Source organism: Mya arenaria, chromosome 12, assembly GCF_026914265.1.
Source record: "Mya arenaria isolate MELC-2E11 chromosome 12, ASM2691426v1".
NCBI lineage: Eukaryota > Metazoa > Mollusca > Bivalvia > Myida > Myidae > Mya > Mya arenaria.
Genome location: NC_069133.1, coordinates 25,304,761 through 25,326,796, shown reverse-complemented (window position 1 = coordinate 25,326,796; position 22,036 = coordinate 25,304,761). Strand labels below are relative to the sequence as shown.

General features: G+C 34.5%; 1 protein-coding gene across 1 annotated transcript in view; it reads left to right on the top strand.

Annotated features, from left to right (window-relative positions):
- The first annotated feature begins 1,765 nt into the window (after positions 1 to 1,765).
- Positions 1,766 to 22,036, top strand: part of LOC128211377 (phosphatidylinositide phosphatase SAC2-like) — a 413,773-nt gene continuing 393,502 nt past the window's right edge. The window contains exons 1-6 of the mRNA XM_052916105.1: positions 1,766 to 1,949; positions 3,438 to 3,518; positions 10,886 to 11,022; positions 12,986 to 13,117; positions 13,976 to 14,020; positions 19,635 to 19,814. Coding sequence (XP_052772065.1) covers positions 1,853 to 1,949; positions 3,438 to 3,518; positions 10,886 to 11,022; positions 12,986 to 13,117; positions 13,976 to 14,020; positions 19,635 to 19,814 — 672 coding nt within the window. The 5' untranslated portion in view covers positions 1,766 to 1,852. The remainder of the gene's footprint in view (positions 1,950 to 3,437; positions 3,519 to 10,885; positions 11,023 to 12,985; positions 13,118 to 13,975; positions 14,021 to 19,634; positions 19,815 to 22,036) is intronic.

Genomic DNA, 22,036 nt, shown 5'->3' with positions numbered 1-22,036 from the left:
AGAATTATGCATACATACACATTTCACGACAATTCACAAAAAAAAAATGTCAAAACTATCAATATGTGAGAGTGCAGCTTTAAGATTCAAACTTTTATTCATGCATGTACATTTTTCGCACCTTTTATTGAATAGCCAAACGCCATACAACAAAGCACTGTTAAGTGATAATAAATTTGATTATAGTAGACAGGCGCAAAAACCGGAAGACATAAATATATAGATAATTCCCTGAAATATGACAACTAACACAATATTAATATTATTATTTCAAAAGAAACATCTATAAATAAATAATGAACATGAAGTGTGTGTTTTTTGCCACTTCATTAATTTATACAATTTATTGTTTCCACGAAAAATGATATAAATAATTATTATTTAAACTCCAAATATTGTATCTTGCCAAACAATGTCCACGAGTTTCAAAACGTGGATACATTTGAACGGAAACTGTCTATGCTGGTTTCCGCACCTGGCTCCGAGAGCCACCGCTCGTACGTGTGGTCGTGCATGGTGCGAGATCTGTCTTATTGCCACCATGTTTTGTGCGTTTGTTGTCGCGTATGTTAAGAGAACTGTCATATCGACTTTCTCTTCAGCCACTCATCATTTCCTCTCATATCTCTCTCTTATCTCCCTAATGTTATGTCTTCCTCCCCTCCCTCTTAATCATAATATCTCCCCATTTCCACCCCTTATTTCCCTCCACTCACATTTAACTCTCCCCTCATTTCTACTCTCTCTCTCTCTCTTATACTTCATTTCTATTATAACACCTCTCCCTAATCTTGTTTTACCACTCCTACCTTTAAACAATTGTCTTCCGTCTTCTTTCCACCCCCTCTCTCCTCTATCTCAATTTGCTATTTTACTCCTCTCACTTGGCCTCCTTTCTTATCTCTCTCCCTTTCCATTCCCTTCCCTCTGACCAATTGCTCCAACCACCCTGTCAGTTTCTCTCCTTACCTCTCTCCCTTCCCCTCGCCATCCCGCCACTCCTCCCCTTCTGACCCCTCTCTCCCCATCCTCAATATCCACTCCTCTCCTTCTTACCTTCTCTCTCCACATTTTCAACTCTTTTCCTTTTAACCTCCCCTTTCTCTCTTTCCCCTTTCCTCTCCTTCTGACCCTTATCTCTCTTTCTCCATCCTCCCTTTTACTCCTCTCATTCTGACCCGTCTCTCTCTCTCTCTCTCCCTCTCTCTCTCTCTCTCTCTCTCTCTCTTTCTCTCTCTCTCTGCCCTTCTGACCTCTCTCAATCTCCCCTCTTCCCTTTTCACTCCTCTTCTTCTGACCCATTATCTCTCCATCCTCCCTTTCCACTCCTCATTCTGACCCCCTCTCTCTCTCTATCCCCGTCTCTCTCCTCCTTATCCTTTCTTACCCCTCTCCCATTTTATTTATCTTTATAGTTATTCTGCCTACCCCCCCCCCCCCCTCTCTCTCCATCCTCACGTCCCTCTCCTTTCTCTCATCCTTATCTGTTCGTACCTCCATATATTTTCACTTCCTCTCCAGTCCCCATTCTTCATTATTATTATTATTATATTTTATTACCATTATTATTATTATTATTATTATTATTATTATTATTATTATTATTATTATTATTATTATTATCCCTATCATTATACGTGACAGGGCAGATCACTGTGTTTTGAGTACAAGAACCGTTTTTATCCGGAACGTTTTGTCTGAAATTGTTCTTCAGTGAAGAAGGTAAAAAAGTGAGCAATCACAAAGAGGCAGTAACTCATGTTTTTCCTACCAAATGTCAAAATTGTCAATTCCTAAAAAATATGATGTCAGTCTGTAAAACTGCTTAGAATAGACGTTAAAAATATTCACAATGGAGGTGTATCAAACTGACAACCACTACATAATTCTGGACGGAGAATACAGCCTGTGGTGCAGTCGCAGACATGGAACCCTTGAACCCAGGCCAGGTGACAAACAGTTCTTACCCTGTGTAACAACTGTCATAGCAATTTAACATGTTTGATTAGAGATTCATCTGTGTCACTATTGATAAGTGTTTCAAAACTGACAAATTTGACTTTATTTTTCATCATATACTCATTGATAAAAATAAATAAATAAAATATTTAAATAAATAATTAAATGAATAATTAAATAAATAAATAGATGGATTGATAATAAATAAATAAATAAATAAATAAATAAATAAATAAATAAATAAATAAATAAACATAAATAAATAATACATTTTAAAAATAAATAAATAAATAAATAAATAAATAAATAAATAAATAAATAAATAATAAATAACTAGTTATATAAATTAATAAAATTTATAAATAAATAAATAAAATGAATGAATAATAAACAAATAAATAAAATAGATATTAAATAAATAAATATAAATAAATAAATAAATAAATAAATAAATAAATAAATAAATAAATAAAAAGTCAATCAATCAATCAATAATTAAATAAATGAATAAATAAATTAAGTACATTGAACACAGTAAATTGGGAAGAAAAATGTGCATGGTGCTTAAACCCACAACTGTTTGAGAGGCTGTGCTTACAGGGTATTAGATTCTGACCATACACATATAAACAGAGAAAAAAATCTTGTTGAATGAATAATTAAAAAAAGAATGATGTCTACAGAAAATGTTACGATGATCAATAATGATTATGAATGAAATTGGTTCATGTAAATATTACATGTACATTTAAAACCAAATGTAATGTTCACTAAACAGCAAAAAAAACAAAGTTATAATGAATGTATGATATTATGAGATTTATTGTAAGATATTTAATAAGCTCTTAATATTCTGTCCTGTATGTAAAGCCATAATATATTCATATATATATATATATATATATATATATATATATATATATATATATATATATATATATATATATGTATATATATATATATATATAAGACACTGTATGTAAATTTCCAAATGCCACCAGCTAATAGGCAATGCTGTAGTTAAATGAAAAGCATTATTTTAATGTCAAAGCTTTGAAAACTAAGAAAACTAAGACCTTAGCCATAACAACAATAAAGATGTTCACAAGACACAGTGGTACAAATGTTAAAAGGGACAATATGAGCATCTAGTTATGCCTTTACTTGATTGACATGCATTGTCACTGTGGTGCTCTTTGTTTCACAGTCACTCCTACCAACTATCTAGCATAAAATAACTATGAATTACTGCACTTAAACAAAGTCAGAAAATCTCAAAATGCCTAAGGAGTGACCCCTTTGATGAATCTGAAGAAAAAATATATATTTTAGGTTAAATGTCACTAAATTTTGTACAGGTCAAATGACACCAAAGCAGGAGCTCATTCCCACCAAATCACTGTGCTTTGTTTTCTCTCTATTGTCACTGCATGTAATCAAATAAATAACTATGCTACTTTTAATGATTCCTTATCTAGGAAGTGAGCTGCTCACAGCCTGGAACCCTGTGTGTATTGGACTGGTGTATGGTGTGGTCGGAAAAATCAAGATTCATCCAGGTAATTTTCTAGTACACAGTTAGCACATAATTTGCACTCTCCTCATGTTCATGTAATATGTGGTATCAATATTTAATCACATGTTATGGGCTCTCTTTTAAAGCTGCACTCTCATAGATTAACAGTTTTGACTTTTTGTATTTTTTTTGTCTCAGAATCAGCTTGGCATCATACCAAGACAAAAAAAATGATAAAAAATGTCAAGACAATCAATTTGTGAGAGAACAGCTTTAAATGTTTGATGTTTCTGTTTTATTCTATTTAATTATCAGTTTTTCAATTTTCTGGAAGTGTGTTTCAAACTTTTATATTTGCATACACATAATGTGTAAAATATTGAACAAGATGCATTGTACATTTAAAAAAAAATGATGCCACAGTTTATTTTGTTTGCACATTTTTATATTTTTTACCCATTTCAGGAAAATTATTGTCAAAATAAATCCTTTGTTTGGGTTGGAATAGTGGTAAAAGAGTTTGTGCACTGATCACACAAAGTGTTCCAGCTTGGCCAAAATAGCAGGGTTGGGTACCTTGCTGCACTTTTCCAGCACCTTGTTGCCTTTTAACGACACCCTGCTGTGCCCTTTTGTTTGAAAGCGTCAATTTTCAGAAATAAGTACAGTTGAACACCACTATTCCGAACACCGTTTATCCGAAATTGTCGCTATTTCGAAATTATTTTTCGGTCCCAATTCTACTCCTTCTTTGTTTAACTAAATTTTTGTCTTTAATCAGAAATTGCTATTCCGAAATAATCGCTATTCCGAAGTAAAAATTACTGTCCCAATTTGGTTTTTCTCACTGTTTATCAATTCTTATTTGGAACTCGAGCGTGTCATAGTTTTTCACACCATTCTGCAAATTGTACTCGGGCATCGGCTTGAGGTGACAATGGAGCACAATTAGCGCTAGTTAAAGAATAACATTGAGCACGCGTATGTTACAAACATAGATGTCAGAAAATGAGCGATTCATTTGGGTGATGTAGTGTGTATATACTTGCTGGTTAACACAATTTGAATATCATTCGAAAATGTCTACCTCACCTGATTCGATCGCCGCATTGCATACATTTGCTGTCACTTTGTTTTAAATGTTTTATGTTGTTTTAATAAAAAAAATATATAATAACGAATTATTTGTCAATTATTAAACACTAAATCAACAAATATTTTTGTATACGAAAGATAACTCAAACAGAATGTAACATGTAACCGACATTAAAATCTTTATGACTTAGTATTTCACGTCATCTATAATTCACGAACGCTGTCATTTGCTGAAAATTGTTAATCCGAAACATTGCTATTCTGAAGTTATTTGTTGGGTCCCTACGATTTCGCATTAACGGTGTTCAACTGTATAAAAATAATAAATATAGTTAATTTTGGCTCTTGAGTAAAGATATCTATGGTATTCATAACAAACTATAGTATTAAAAGTAGTTACAACACATTAGCCCTTGCAAAGTGCCCACTTAAGGCTAATTCAATGCTCATCAAAAGCACTCTGTCAGACCTAGCATCCTGCCCTTTTCAAATCCTGGCTGGAGTGATGCATCAGCAGCTGGTTTTAGTCAAAATAATTGTATGTTGACAGATTTTTTTTACGATTTTTGCTATGGCAAATCCTTCAGGATTGGATTGAGATTGGATTAGGTTAGGGATTGTATAAGAATCCCGTATAACAGATCTTTTATTTTAGACTACAGCTGGTTTGAGTTGTGTTAAGACAGATGGGACTACTGCTGGCCCTCCAAAAGGACATCTCAACCTTAAATATTTGGACAAAATATAACAATAACTCTTACATTATAGATGCTGGATCAATTTGGTCCTGTTATCTATCATAAAGACCTCTGATATGGAAGTCTACTGTTATGATGTTGTGTAAAAGTAGACCTTAAACTTTAAGTAATACATCATACACTAAGTCATGAGTGAGGTAATAAAATGAAACACTTTCCAGTTACATTTTCCTGGGAAAACTAAGCCTTTTTTACTTAGGCTATTTATAAATAATGTTGTGATCATCAATCACTCTTATCAATTTTAGAAATATTTCTTGGCTTTTTTTCTTTTTAAAAAAAATTAAATATTTTTGGTATATTTGATTTTTATTATATACAATTAAAGGCAATTATGAGAACTTTTATTATTTTTGTCTAGGAATGAACCAGTTTTTGTGTTATGCCTGGAAACCAGTGATATAATACTGGTGACAAAATATCAGATCAAAGTGTTTAACATTTACGTTAGAAAATTGAAATTTTATGGCTAAAAGTGTTACTGAGTTTTTTTGGCATAAAACCTCAAATTTCAAACGTTAATATGAACAACTGTGATCTGATCTTTTGTCAGCAGTCTCATTTCACTGGTTTCCAGACCGTTACGCAAAATATTTGCTAATTCCCAGACAAAAATTAAAAGTTGTCAAAACGGTCCATCTATGAGAGTGCAGCTTAAATTTCTTGGCCAAATTAATGTCAGAATGTGTCTGAATGCCAAAAGTACAATGTTATACATACTTTGCCTAACTTTGGATGCAATATTCCAATATGAAATATCTTCCCTACCTACCTTGCCGGGTTTTCTTTAATTAGCGTGTAACAGGAACCATACAAGTCTTTTGTTTGCCCTTTACTGACCTTTCATAATTTGGCAGGGAATTGCAACACATCCCTCATTTCTGTTACCATTAGCTTGTTACATAAGCGATAACAGGGCAAATCAATATACAGTTAGCTGGAAAAAAGGAGAAAACACTGAATAGTTGATGCACACAGTGGCGTAGCTCCACATAGCACCACTAAAGTCCTGAGACTGCACATTATTTTCAAAATGAGTATTTTTAAAACAATCCAAAAAACATTTCAACTTGAAGGGTAAGAATGCTTCAGGATTGATATTGGCCAGTCTTTCTTATTAACATTTTTTCTGTTTTAATTTTTAATTTTAAGAAATACAGTCTAAACCCATTGGTGTGATATTCCAGTTAGCCATCCGATCGGATTTTATTTAAACATATCGTAAAAAATTGGTCCTTTGAAAAAAATTGGTCCTTTGAATCTAGTTCGAGCCATTGAGGATATTACGCGATATCCTGCCAACAAGTTTTGGCTGTGGTAGAAAATGATTCTTAACCCATTCTGCATTCAAAAGAAATCGTGGAGCCCCTATAGCATTCCAGCACTAGATCAATTAATGGCTATTTATGAAAAGGGCAGAATCCCCTGTTTTTTTTAGCAAAATCCTCGAGTTTTCTTAGCAAAATCCTGTGGCTTTCTGAACAAATCCTCCTGGTTTTCTAAGCAATATGCCCTGGGCATGTATTATCTTATTTCTTAATACATTTACTACCCAAAATGATGCAATAAAAAAAAGTTGGGTTAAAAAAAATAATTAATAGATCTGGAAGCCAGAAACAAAAAAAGAAAAAGAATTAAATTATATGCTTTCCAGTGGTGTATAGAGATTTATCAGTGAAATAAAATTGATATTTCACTGTTTCAAACAGTGAAAATATCAAATTGATATTTTTCACTTGTATGAAATTTTAGCACGCTCTCAGTTTCTACTCAAATGTCAGCGTGCAAAGGCCTACACCACTTAAAAAATATATGCTTGGTGCTCACTCGGTGAAATATATTACAATTTTATACTAAAACAAACAATGATCATTTACATATTAAGGATAATGATACATGGCAGTGTATTACACTTTCTCATGGAAATACATAAATGTCAGCAATTGTTGCAAAAAAGCATGCTGTTTTGAGAATTTGTTTTATTTCTCTCATAAAGATATAGCTGTGGGGTTTTGGGTCCAATAAAACTAAGATCCATCATGAAATATTGATATATTTGACAAAAAATTGATGAATTCTTAGCAATATTCTAAGATATATATAGGTCATGGTTTTTCAGGAGTCAGGGATTACTTTGTTTACAAACAGCCAAAATTATATTGATTTCGAGCATTGGTCTTATAGTTATGACTTCATTTTATGTTGAATGCAACCCAGTGGAATGGTTTATATGAAACATAAATTGCTTTTCGCATCTGGAAAGGCACCCTCAGATATAGACAAATGAGTGTATGGTACATTATTTATGACCTCTTATTCTCAATGATTTGGCGTGAATGGGAACCTATTGGAATCTCTCATTCTGTGGACACTTATGGTCAGTTATGGCAGGAAATTACATCTTCTCATTTGGCGGCAAATGGAGATGGCTTTGCTAATGAACTTCCATTGAAAAGATACCCAGGGAAATGTTTGGCTGTTTTTGCAGCTGTAAAAGCGAGAATGCTCTATGTCCTTTTTTTATTGTCATATTGTAGACTGTATAATCGTAATCAACCTTTTTGCTTATATGCAATCAATTTATATTTTGTATATTATAAGTGATTATACAAAAAATACCAAAATAAATCAGACTTCTGCTTCTTTGATGACCGAATGTTTAGAATCGTTCAACTTTAAAAGGGCACTTCCATAGATTTTTGTTAAACTTTGTTGAAATTAAAGGGTTTCGTCTTCTTTTACAAACTCACAGTAACAGTGTTTCAGGCAGATGCTTGTTTGAACAGAATTTTGTAATCAAAGCATAAATTAATTAAATGTTCGATTTTGTTACCAATTCTAATTTCAGTAAATAAAGCATTTTCTGTTACATAATCTCATAGTTGTTTTTACACAAGAATTCTAATTTACACTTTTGGTGCTGTTATATCATTGTAACAAGTATTTTATCATTGTAACAAGTATTTTATTCTTACTTCACATAAAATGTTGTGTTGTTTTAATGACAGACCCTTTACAAGTTATGAGCAACTCTCCTTGATAAATTATTCATGAATACATTACGGTTTTTTTCTCTGCAAATTCAAGTTATTTGACAATTACATTTTTCTTGACGAAACCAACAGCTGTTTAATGTACTTTTGCAAACCTAATGGTATTGAATAAGTATATCAACATAGATGAACATAGATGAAGTAATCTATTATTTATACTAGGTACAATATAGGGGAATTCTTATAATTATTGAAAAGTGCTTCCTTTGTGTATACTGTATATGTATATATTTTGATAAGGACATAATCATCATGTTTATGAATTAAAATAAATAAGGTAAAGGACATGGTTGTCTGGTTAGCGCAGTGGTTAGCACACTCACTTCTCACCAAGGTGACCCGGGTTCGATTCCTGGCCTGGGCGCATGTGAGTTTGGTGTCACCAAGCTGGACAAGTGGGTTTTCTTCGGGTTCTCCGGTTTCCCCCACAACACAAGATCACACTCTCGCCCAAGATCGTGCCAAAAAGAGTGACTTAGTATAAGCTATCATAGCTTTCTTCACAATCTTTGTAAAATATATAATGTTTATAAACTAATAGACTATTTTCAACTGATATGAACCGTTAAAAGTATTTGAAATATTACTACAAATAACAACAGCTGTTTTACATATAATACACAGAAAATCACAGAATGCTTACATTGAATTTGCTAAGAAAATAAAAGAAACAAATCTTTGAATATTTTCTGAGAAATATTCGAACATTTATCTCTTCCAAATATAGCTGTTCTGTATGGATTTCTTTTGCTAAGAAGATTGATTTCCTTTTTTTACAATTGCCAAACTGCTGTTTAAGTAAATGTATGGCCTTGGTGCTTGGAAATAATGATAATCCTTTCCCTTTTTGGACATTTATTGAACAGTGTTAAAATTGTGTGGCAATGAGCTGACTTGGTAGGAGTTAACCACATCATTAACAGCTTCAAAATTTAACTTTAAAGGGATAAGACACCAGATTATACAATTGCAAGAAAAAAAAGAAAACTGTCAAAATCAAATCAAATCGACATCTTTGTGTACAAAACATTGAATCTTACTTTCTGATGTATCATATCGCTTACAACACATGCATCTTTCACAGTTTTTGCACATTTTTCCAATTCGAAATTGACTATATATGGTTGTTTATCATATTTGAAAATGGTATCCGTATATTTATTTGTACTCATAAACAGATAGGATTTAAACTAGGAAACCGTTATTAGCTATTTCAATTGAGTTAACACGGATGAGCTATATAGACAGCAACATGATTGTAGCATTTATTTTACTTAACCATGTAAAGTGATGTATCATCAGCCTCCTAATACAAATGTAGCTCACATTGACAATTCTAGGCTTGTTTTGAGGAAATTCTGTATTTGCCGATTTTGGGACCATCTGGTGTCTAGTCCCTTTAAAAGGTGAAATTTTTGATGATATCCTCGTGCATTTTGATAAAACATATACAGCTGAAACTGTTGTCTCTGCCAATGTTAGAAATACTGTAGATCGAAAATGTGAACGTCAATCTTCCAGAGGAATAAATATTTGAAAGTTAACAATGATGGCGCCCAACAACGTTGTTAACTTTAACAAAGTTCTGAACAATTGGCCGATCATGCTGATCATTCATTTCATTACACTTGTTATCAGACATATCAACAATTTTAGTTGACATGTCCAATATTTTGAAGCGGATAGTGTTAACTTAGTATAGTTAAATGTTAAAGCATATTATGTAAAATCTTAATGATAAGGAATTGAGCGAAGCAAGCGAGCCCTTCTTAGCCCTTAAGCTGCACTCTCACAGATTTACCGTTTTTCCAACTTTTTTATTTTTTGTCTTGGAATAAGAATTTTTTTGAGTAAATACCTGCTTACCAGTGATGAAAGACTGCTGACAAAAGATCAGACAACAGATTTTCATATTTCTATTACAAATTGAATGTTTTATGGCTTAAACGGTACTAACGGTTTAAGAAAAATGCATAAAACATCAATTTTGGAACGGAGAGAGTGAAGCTTTAAGATTTTACCTAATACATTCTTACTGTCTTAAATTATAACCTGTTCTCAGCAGACAGGGAACTAAATTATGATGTAATGTCTGTTAAATTATTAAACTGCAATTAATCACAATAATGAGTGTGTTTTTTTTAAAGGCTGATATGCGATCTCATTGCCTGAACATATTGATTACAATGATATTATATAACTACATGGCAGGTTTATTTGTCATTCTTTATTCTTCCTTAATATGTCAAATTACTACTACATGCAAATCATGCTACATTTACTTCAGTAACCAAATGTTAATGAATGATAAATCAGAATGGCCAAATGGATTATTTCCGATTATTACTAAAGTTTTATGTCTGATTTTTAATCCCTAGCTACAAATAAATTAATACCAAGCTATCAGTTTATGATTTCATTTCTATATTTTTCCAGACTGAGGGTTCTTGTAGCTGCTGATGTTTCAAATATTTCATGGATAAAAATCCACTATTTTTTTGCAGAGTCAGAGTGGCGTCTACTGTTGGTGAGTCGTCAAACGTGTGTAGGACAGCTGGGCGGGGAACACGATGTCTACCAGATCAACCGAGTTGCTCTTCTACCTCTTTCGACAACTGAGCCTGCCGACATGGAACTGGACGTATGATAAGATATTCTTAGTCTGAAAATTTTCTGTATCTCGAATGGTCTCTTAAAAAGGGGTCTTAGTTAGGCCTTATTGAAAATATTTCAAATCAAATACTGGTACACTGACAAAAGTGGAAGTGTAATTCACTTCTCTGAAAATGATCATAATTTGTATATATTTATTCCCAGTCATTTTTTCAATGGACTGGTGTGACATCCATCCTTTTGGTGTATTTTTAGCATATAGGTCAAACCAAGCATTGTTATAAGCCTCATTTCTAGTGCTTTTTTCAATAGTAATTGCTTTTAAATATCTGAATTGTTCACTATTTGCTTCTGGGCCCGTGTCCTATTTACAAAACTGTTGGAAAAATACTGCTGGTATGCTTCTGTTATACTTAAAGGGAAAATCTACTTAAGGAATGAATTGCGGGGTTGATGTCATTATCGGGGTATGAACGCAATTGGGTTGGTCAATGTGTGTGGAGTCCGAAGGACCAACCCAATTGCATTCATATATCCCTGATAATTACATCAATCCCGCATTCATTCCTTATATTTACACCAAAAGTTCATTATTTCATTCAAGAATTGTTAAAAAAATTCTTCATTTCATTTAAGAAAACCTTTCAGTAATCCGTTCTTACCCATTCTGTAAATAGAACGACCCGACTATAACCAGAAACATTTTTTCAAATGACGTCACAATAACGCGGGAAAAGATCAACCACTTGAAATCGCTTTAAAACGTAAAATTGAAACACTTCTGGTACCAATATATTTAAAATATAATAAACTAACACTTTTAAAAATGTTGATTTATATTTTACGGGACCTGCAGACACAATACAACCAATAACAAGATCAATAGCTTTCATGTATATTGTTATGCAATGAATTACGATCCGAACATATCCGAAGATGTTGCGTTCATCGATTGATGAATGCAATTGCCGAAAGGCAGTTCATTTAAGGAATGGAACGTGAGGTGTAAATATATGGACTTGAGCCGAGCATTTGGTTAGGGTTACCCGACCCTGCCTACTAATTTTTTTTTAATGTGCGTTGTTTGATATGTAGTTTAAAACCTTGAAAGCTTTATATAGAAGATAACTTTAACATGTTTCTCCAGTGATGACAACATTCTTACATAAGCCTGATGAAAAATAAATATAAAAAAGTCTATCTACCCTACCTCAGTGTTTTTGAAAAGGATTTTACCCTAACCGAATCATTTTTCAGGCCTGGGCAAAGAAAGCAAGCCCTCAAAAGACCTATAAACATTTGATTGTTTTGTTGCACTTAATCAATAACATGTATATTTGTATGTTATTGCCAAGATAGGTCAAGGATTAGTATTGTAGGAGGTTTTCAAATAGGAATGGTAAATGTTCCTTTATGACATGTATTTAAAGCTGGTTTTAAAGGCTAGTTTAAACCTTAAGTGACAACTCCCCCCCCCCCTAAAGAAATCTGTGTACTGTACACAACCTCTGTGTATTGATCTTAATCTATTTGCCTTGATCCCTCTTATCAGATCTCTGATATGAGTATCCTGCTCTGCAGTTTGGGAGGTTTATTTATTGAAATGGACCTTATGTGGCCCTGAGCCAATAAACGAATACACAGGAAATTGGCCCCTACTGTGACACCAGTGCAATTAGCAGAAAATGCACAGCAGGGGATAATCATGCCAAACATTCCTTAAACTACCGTAGGCCTTTAAAACTGTAGATTTGTTTGTCATTATAAGACCTTTTTATAGATCTGGTTATTTAAGTTTATCAGTGCTATGTAAAATAAATCTTACTAACATACAAGTCCTTTCTAAGAAAACATGTTGAGGTATTGTCGTTGTTCTATTGACCAAATTCCCTAACTTACTGTGTAATTAAAAGCTTTGCTTAAAGCACTTAATTAATGGAAAAATATAGAGGAAACATTGATGCACTTGTAGCTGATATAAATGCTTTCAGTTATGTGCCAAGCACCATTTTGGTTTGAAGCGTACAGACCGTATCGCCCAGCATCCTGAGGGACAGGGGAAGTCACTCCAGAAGGCTTGGAACACTATGAAGTCTGCTGCAGAAAATGTAAAACCAAAAAAGGTAACTCATAATACCAGACTGCACACAGTCTAGTAGTTAATGTTCTTGTATATTTGGAGTTCATGTGAAACCAAGAAAGGTAACTCTTCATACAAGACTGCACACATTTTACTGGTTGATGTTCTTTGTGTAGGCAGGGTTTAGGAGAAACCAAGAAAGCTAACTCTTCATACCAGGCTGCTTAGAAACTACTGGTTCATGTTCTTTGTACAGAAATACTAACATTTTTGGAACTGAGAGCACCTTAGTATGTCATGGTAAAATGATATTTAAATGTATAATAGCATGAGACTCATGGCAGACGATATCGTTAATACTATTAAATACTCATTTTATTGATAATTCAATTAATAGTAATGAGATGCACATTTAAGACTTCATTCATTATTGAATCTAGATGTCGGTTTTTAAAATAACATTTCTCAGAATGTGTGTACACTCTCTTTGGGAGTAAACACATTTTCAAAGATATCCTTGTCTATTTTTATTTGCGGTCTCATAGGCAAGCCGCAGTATAATTGAAACAGTTATTAATAAATTCACACTGTCTGCAATCCTCAAGTGTAGATTTTTTAACAAAATATTTACAGGAACACTTAAATTATGATGTGCAGACTAATATAATATCATTTGCAATCTGAGACAAGCTATTTTGAGAAATTTGAGAAATTTTATTTTAGAAATTATATTGACAGAATTACATCTGTCTGCTGTTATGTTTTTTCCTCCCCTTGATAATTCATTTTCTCGTATTAATGAGTGTGTTTTGCATTGGTTGATAATCATATTTGAGTATGATATAATTATTGCTGGTAATTTTTATGAGACTGGCGCTGATGTGATTATCTCTATTTTCAGAGAGACTTGAAAGACAAAGAGAAGTATGAAAGGAGGATTTTAGAGGTAAATTTGTCTGCATTTATGCACCAGTCAATTGTAACCATGTCCACCCCAGGTCCGGGAAATAGCGGGGACTTTGACTTTGGATCCAGCCAAGCACGGGTAAAATCCCCGTCCTGCAGGGGGAACTGCTGATAAAATCCCTGCCAAATGCCCCTGCACCCTGCACCCCAGGGACCCTAGATAAGGCCCATTCCCAGCTAGTTTTGGTGCGTCATCAAAACCATCGCATTCACCCGGCACTGCGGGGCCACCTGGACAGTAAAAACATGGTCCATTTTCCCGGCTATCCCTGGTAAATATCGGACCTGGGGGGGCCATGGTTACTTTTTACTGGTGCATTAGAATATCACTGAAAATGATACAAACACAATTTTCTTCCGATCCTTTTTTATGCCCCCGAAGGTGGGCATATTAAAATCGCACAGTCCGTCCGTCCGTCCGTCCGTCCGTCCGTCCGTCCGTCCGTCCGTCCGGGTCTGTAACTTTCCCTTGTATGGACAGATTTTAAAATAACTTGCCACATGTGTTCCACATACCAAGACGACGTGTCGCCTGCAAGACTCGTGTCCCTACCTCAAAGGTCAAGGTCACACTTAGTGTTTATTCACAATGGAGTGCTGCATATAAGGACATAGAGTATAGGTTGTCGTGTCCGGGCTGTAACTTTCTCTTGTATGGACAGATTTTAAAATAACGTGCCACATGTGTACCACATACCAAGACGACATGTCGCGTGCAAGACCCGTGTCCCTACCTCAAAGATCAAGGTCACACTTAGTGTTTATTCACAATGGAGTGCTGCATATAATCATAGAGTATAGGTTGTCGTGTCCGGGCTGTAACTTTCCCTCGTATGGACAGATTTTAAAATAACTTGCCACATGTGTTCCACATACCAAGACGACGTGTCGCGTGCAAGACCCGTGTCCCTACCTCAAAGGTCAAGGTCACACTTAGTGTTTATTCACAATGGAGTGCTGCATATAAGGACATAGAGTATAGGTTGTCGTGTCCGGGCTGTAACTTTCTCTTGTATGGACAGATTTTAAAATAACGTGCCACATGTGTTCCACATACCAAGACGACGTGTCGTGTGCAAGACCCGTGTCCCTACCTCAAAGGTCAAGGTCACACTTAGTGTTTATTCACAATGGAGTGCTGCATATAAGGACATAGAGTATATGTTGTCGTGTAAAGGTCAAGGTCACACTTAGTGTTTATTCACAATGGAGTGCTGCATATAAGGATATAGCGTATAGGTTGTCGTGTCCGGGCTGTAACTTTCTCTTGTATGGTCAGATTTTAAAATAACTTGCCACATGTGTTCCACATACCAAGACGACGTGTCGCGTGCAAGACCCGTGTCCCTACCTCAAAGGTCAAGGTCACACTTAGTGTTTATTCACAATGGAGTGCTGCATATAAGGACATAGAGTATAGTTTGTCATGTCCGGGCTGTAACTTTCCCTTGTATGGACAGATTTTAAAATAACTTGCCAAATGTGTTCCACATACCAAGATGACGTGTCGCGTGCAAAACCTGTGTCCCTACCTCAAAGGTCAAGGTCACACTTAGTGTTTATTCACAATGGAGTGCTGCATATAAGGACATAGAGTATAGGTTGTCGTGTCCGGGCTGTAACTTTCCCTTGTATGGACAGATTTTAAAATAACTTGCCACATGTGTTCCACATACCAAGATGACGTGTCGCGTGCAAGACCCGTGTCCCTACCTTAAAGGTCAAGGTCACACTAAGTGTTTATTCACAATGGAGTGCTGCATACAAGGACATAGGGTATAGGTTGTCGTGTCCGGGCTGTAACTTTCCCTTGTAAGGACAGATTTTAAAATAACTTGCTACATGTGTTCCACATACGAAGACGACGTGTCCTGTGCAAGACCCATGTCCCTACCTCTAAGGTAAAAGATACACTAAGTGTTTATTCACAAGGGAATTCTGAATATAAGGACATAACAGTGTAGGTTGTCAAGTATGGATGGTATTTTTTTATGTTCAGAGGAAATTTAAAATAACTTGCCATATGTATTTGACACATAAAGGCAGGATCAACTTTTCATGTACTGACCTTGTTCGTAGGTCAATGTCACATTCGGGGGCATTCGTCACATACTGTGACAGCTCTTGTTTTTTTTTGTTTTTTTGTTTGTGTGTGTGCTACCTTTTATTGTCCCCCGTACATTTATGGTATGCGTGGTTCGGGGCACACCACAGGAACATACCTCACAAAACATTTCATAAATAAAGATACATTTTCTAATAACCAAAATTCCATCTTGCTAATACAGGGTAATTATAAATCCATTGTGCTAATAATTATCATTCTGTCTTTCAAACAGGCGCTTTAAGTTAAGATGTCATCTGGTACACAAGGGGTATGATTTTCAGGATATGATTTAAGCTAAGATATATCATTTGAAAGTATGGCCATATATTAAATCCTTAAAGCTGCACTCTCTCACATTTTAACAACTTATTATATTTTGTCTTGGAATTAGCCAAATTTTGCATTAATGTCTGAATAACACGTCTTATCTTTAATCATAATAAAAGATATCTTTAATCATAATAAAAGATATTTTTATCATAATAAAAGATCCAATTGCAGTTTTTAATAATATTTACTTTCGAAAATTTATGTTTTATGGCTAAAAGCGTAACTAATGTTTTAAAGAAAATGAAAATTTCAGCATTTCTGAACAATTGAGATCTGTTATATTCCGAGTTTAATGCTGATGCTTTAAATTAAGCTGATTCTGAGACAAAAAAATAACAACAAAATGTCAATCTGTGAGTGTGCACCTTTTAAAATACCACTAAGATTTATATTGTAATTTTAGTTACTGGTCATCCAAACATACTGATTCTGACTGAATAATAAAAAAGAAATGGCTTTTTTTAAAATCATGTGTAATTTTGAAAACTTTCACATACTTTATTTTAATGTATACTGGCACTCCCCTTGTTAGAAAAAAAAATGAAATGGCAACTTTTAATTAAGTCTAATTCTGAAAATTTATACTTGCTATAAATAAATGCCAGTTCTCCTCAGTATGAGAAAAAACCAGAAAAGTAGCAACTTTTTAATAATTCTGACAACTGTCACAGGACTCACACGCTATATTTTATGAAAGGCATACCGGCACTTCTCTATATCAGAAAAAAGAGGAAAATAGCAACTCTTTAATATGTCTTATTCTGAAAACAGTCACATGTTATAAAGGTTCTTTCTCTGATTGACATGCTGAATGACGCAAGCATCATTATTGTAATTACTGAACATCGCTTGATACAATTTATAGAAATGTCTCATCATTCATGCATCGTTACTCTAAAGACACATAATTCAGGTTGATGCCAATTTTTTTTCTTACTTAAAGCTGCACTCTCACAGATTTACCATTTTTACAACTTTTTTATTTTTTGTCTTGGAAAGCGCATTTTTTTAAGTAAATATCTGCAAATCAATGATATTAGATCGATAACAAAAGATCAGATCGCAGATATTCATATTTCCGTTTGAAAAGTAATGTTTTATATCTTAAACTGTTACTAACAGTTTAAGAAAAATGAATAAAACATCATTTTTTTAACTTAAATATAAAAATCTGCAATCTATTTTTTGTCAGCAGTCTTATACCGAATTGATTTCCATGGATTTTTGCAAAAATTGGCTCGTTCCAAGACAAAACATCAAAATGTTGTTAAAACGGTAAATCTGTGAGAGTGCAGCTTTAAAAGACCTATATATACAGGTTGATGCATTTTAAAAAAAAAATGAATGCATCATTAAGTTTAACTCAGTTGATTTTTATGCCCCCGAAGGTGGGCATATTAAAATCGCACCGTCCGTCCGTCCGTCCGTCCGTCCGGCTCTGTAACTTTCCCTTGTATGGACAGATTTTAAAATAACTTGCCAAATGTGTTCCACATACCAAGACGACGTGTGGCGTGCAAGACTCGTGTCCCTACCTCAAAGGTCAAGGTCACACTTAGTGTTTATTCACAATGGAGTGCTGCATATAAGGACATAGAGTATAGGTTGTCGTGTCCGGGCTGTAACTTTCTCTTGTATGGACAGATTTTAAAATAACTTGCCACATGTGTTCCACATACCAAGACGACGTGTCGCGTGCAAGACCCGTGTCCCTACCTCAAAGGTCAAGGTCACACTTAGTGTTTATTTACAATGGAGTGCTGCATATAAGGACATAGAGTATAGGTTGTCGTGTCCGGGCTGTAACTTTCCCTTGTATGGACAGATTTTAAAATAACTTGCCAAATGTGTTCCACATACCAAGGCGACGTGTCGCGTGCAAAACCCGTGTCCCTACCTCAAAGGTCAAGGTCACACTTAGAGTTTATTTACAATGGAGTGCTGCATATAAGGACATAGAGTATAGGTTGTCGTGTCCGGGCTGTAACTTTCCCTTGTATGGACAGATTTTAAAATAACTTGCCACATGTGTTCCACATACCAAGACGACGTGTCGCCTGCAAGACCCGTGTCCCTACCTCAAAGGTCAAGGTCACACTTAGTGTTTATTCACAATGGAGTGCTGCATATAAGGACATAGAGTATAGGTTGTTGTGTTCGGGCTGTAACTTTCTCTTGTATGGACAGATTTTAAAATAACTTGCCACATGTGTTCCACATACCAAGACGACGTGTCGTGTGCAAGACCCGTGTCCCTGCCTCAAAGGTCAAGGACACACATAGTGTTTATTCACAATGGAGTGCTGCATATAAGGACATAGAGTATAGGTTGTCGTGTCCGGGCTGTAACTTTCCCTTGTATGGACAGATTTTAAAAAACTTGACACATGTGTTCCACATACCAAGACGACGTGTCGCGTGCAAGACCCGTGTCCCTACCTCAAAGGTCAAGGTCACACTTAGTGTTTATTCGCAATGGAGTGCTGCATATAAGGACATAGAGTATATGTTGTCGTGTCAGGGCTGTTACTTTCCCTTGTATGGACAGATTTTAAAATCACTTGCTACATGTGTTCCACATACGAAGACAACGTGTCGTGTGCAAGACCCATGTCCCTACCTCTAAGGTGAAAGATACACTAAGTGTTTATTCACAAGGGTATTCTGAATATAAGGACATAACAGTGTAGGTTGTCAAGTATGGGTGGTATTTTTTTATGTTCAGAAGCAATTTAAAATAACTTGCCATATGTATTTGACACGTAAAGGCAAGATAAACTTTTCATGTACATGTACTGACCTTGTTCGTAGGTCAATGTCACATTCGGGGGCATTCGTCACATACTGTGACAGCTCTTGTTTTTTATCAAAACCCCCCTAAAGTATATGATTTGTGTACAGATAAAAAAAATTCATTTAGAAATGTTTTTTTTCTCAATAAATAGCTACGTGGCCTCAATCTGCTCCGTTAAATAAGGGCCAAACATCGCTTTAATTTTTGTATCTGTACACAAATTATATCATTTCTTTTGTTTTGATTATTAAAGTCAAATAAGTTGAACATAATAAGGCATTAATGTTAAAAAAATAATTTTGCATTAACTTTGAATGTAGTGCCCCTTTAAGCTATAGTAAAGTACAAGTGTTCTTGTAACAGGAGCTGCTGAAGATGTACAATGAGACGAGCAGTTTCTACTACAGTCAAACGCACGACCTTACTAACTCCATCCAGCGCCAGTACGCCCCCACATACCACCTTGACCTTGAACTCTGGACACGAACGGACAGACGGTTCTTCTGGAACTTACACATGCTGCAGGAAATTATTGACATACAGGTAGGCTTTTACTAAAAAAATCAAAATTTTTAGGGAACTATGAAAAAAATATATAAACATTATAGCAAAAAGTGTAAAATTCATGAAAACTAAATAACGTCCTGATTCCTTTTTTGCCCCATCACACATCCGACATTTTCCAAAAGAGTCTGTTAAGCAATTTATAAAAAAAATGGCCTTGGGAGAAAAACATGGGTCAGTCGGATTTTTGGAAACTTATTTTTTTATGCCTTATTGGGCATAGATTATTTCTTATAAGCAAAACTACATGCATCTGAAAGTAAGGCTGGTCTATTGGTATTGGTGTCTGCCTCCTACCTGGATGTTGTGAGATTCTATCAGGGGTACCTTCTTTTGGCCTATCAAAATGGACACCAGTCCTTGGTTTGTATCCTTTATCGTCTTGAGTCTGAGTTTAAGACTCATGCTCAGAAAGCTGTAAATTCTTAATGTTTTAAAATATCTATGATATAACTAATTTCGAACAAAAGATAAGTACCAGGTTGTACAAATTATTTGTGACAATTTGTGACAGCAATTTTTACCATCTTTGCTCCTGTTACAACATGTTTACAACAAAATTAGTATCTTATATTTCTGAGGCTGAGTCTCAAACATAGACTCAAGATGTCAGTGAATATGGACCCAGGGGCAGTGATTATGGACCCAGGGGCAGTGATTATGTCTGAGTTCAGATTCAAGACTCAATATGACTAAACTTAATTTCATTGTAACTTTCCTTCTAATTAAGCATTGATAGTGAAATTAGCTGAAATATATTGCTATTGGAATATTATAACTATTATTTACATATTTTTTTTAAAAGAAATGGAAGAAATTATTAATTTTTGTTCCTTCATAAAAATGCATTTCTGAGTCTTAGTCTAGACTTGGACTTGAGACTGTTCGTAAACTTGGGCCCTGGTTTGCACATAGGAAACAGACTGGAGTGAGATTCTTTAAAATGACACTCTTATACTAATTTAATACATTCACATATACAACAAACATACATTTCGAGTGATAAATTTTTAACTACTTACTAAATAATGCATTTATGGAAAATATTAATTACTGAAAACAAGATTGAACCCATGTTTTTAATAGATGAAAACGCAAAAATATTAAATGATTGGTGAATGCTAAAAGAATTACTGTGATTTACTATCATTTCATAAGGTAGAAAAACCGTGTTTCCTGCACTTTTCTTTCAAATTAAACTCAGAATCCTTCATAAAAACCATTGTTTTTGACATTTATCCATCCTTTTTGTATATTAAAAGAATTGTATTAGTTGTGGTAAATTTCATTTTGGAGTTAGAGTGCATCTTTAAGCTGACAGCTTTCTTCACAAATGAGCTAAAAGAAATTCTTGAAGGAATTATCATACTCTTGCAGACGTCCTTCATTTTTTTCTAAAAGCAATTATAAAATATGTTCACAATATATTAAATACAGAAGTAATTTCATGCAGTTAAGCAGTTTTATTCACCGAGATCTTTTATTACCAAAGTCCATTTATTTATATTAGATTCGTATTAGCTAATAAGGCTTCATGAGTTTCACAATTTATTTTTTAGGCCTTCCGTCTTAGAGTTTGTTAAGTGTAATTGCCTTTAGACATTAATTGAAGTGAAAACACTTTGCCTTGAACTTTATCTCTGAGAATTGCAGAGAAGAAGTGCAATAAATGTAATATTGCAGACTCCATGAAGCCCTTATGCAAATAAAAGTAATTTCTAGTTAATCAGGTGTACTCAATTATAACAACAATTGAAACAAAATCAGCTGTGTCTAGACAATGATGCATAGTTTAATTTGCAAGCAATTTGATAATTAAGTATTTTGAGTTTTTACCTAAATTTCTAGCCAATAAGATCGCCCATCAGCCTCCTTCACTTTGTAGTGCACCACTAGTGCACTATGCAGTGCATCACTAGTGCACTAGGAGCGCACAAACTGTCAAGTCTTAACAGTAATGCACCATGCTTGACTGTTAAGACTTGCAGTTTTATCAATCAGAACACCTCGGCTATCTCTGGCGTATGGTGAGCCTCAAATGTATGCCGGTACATAAGGAAAAGTAGTTCGTAAAACTAAAATGGCGAAGTAGCCTTCAAAGTTGGTATTTTACATTATGTTCAGTGTCAAACAGGTGACGTTTTTGCCTGAAAAAACAACAACAAAGAAGCACAGAGTCAGGTTATTCTGTAATTGAATCA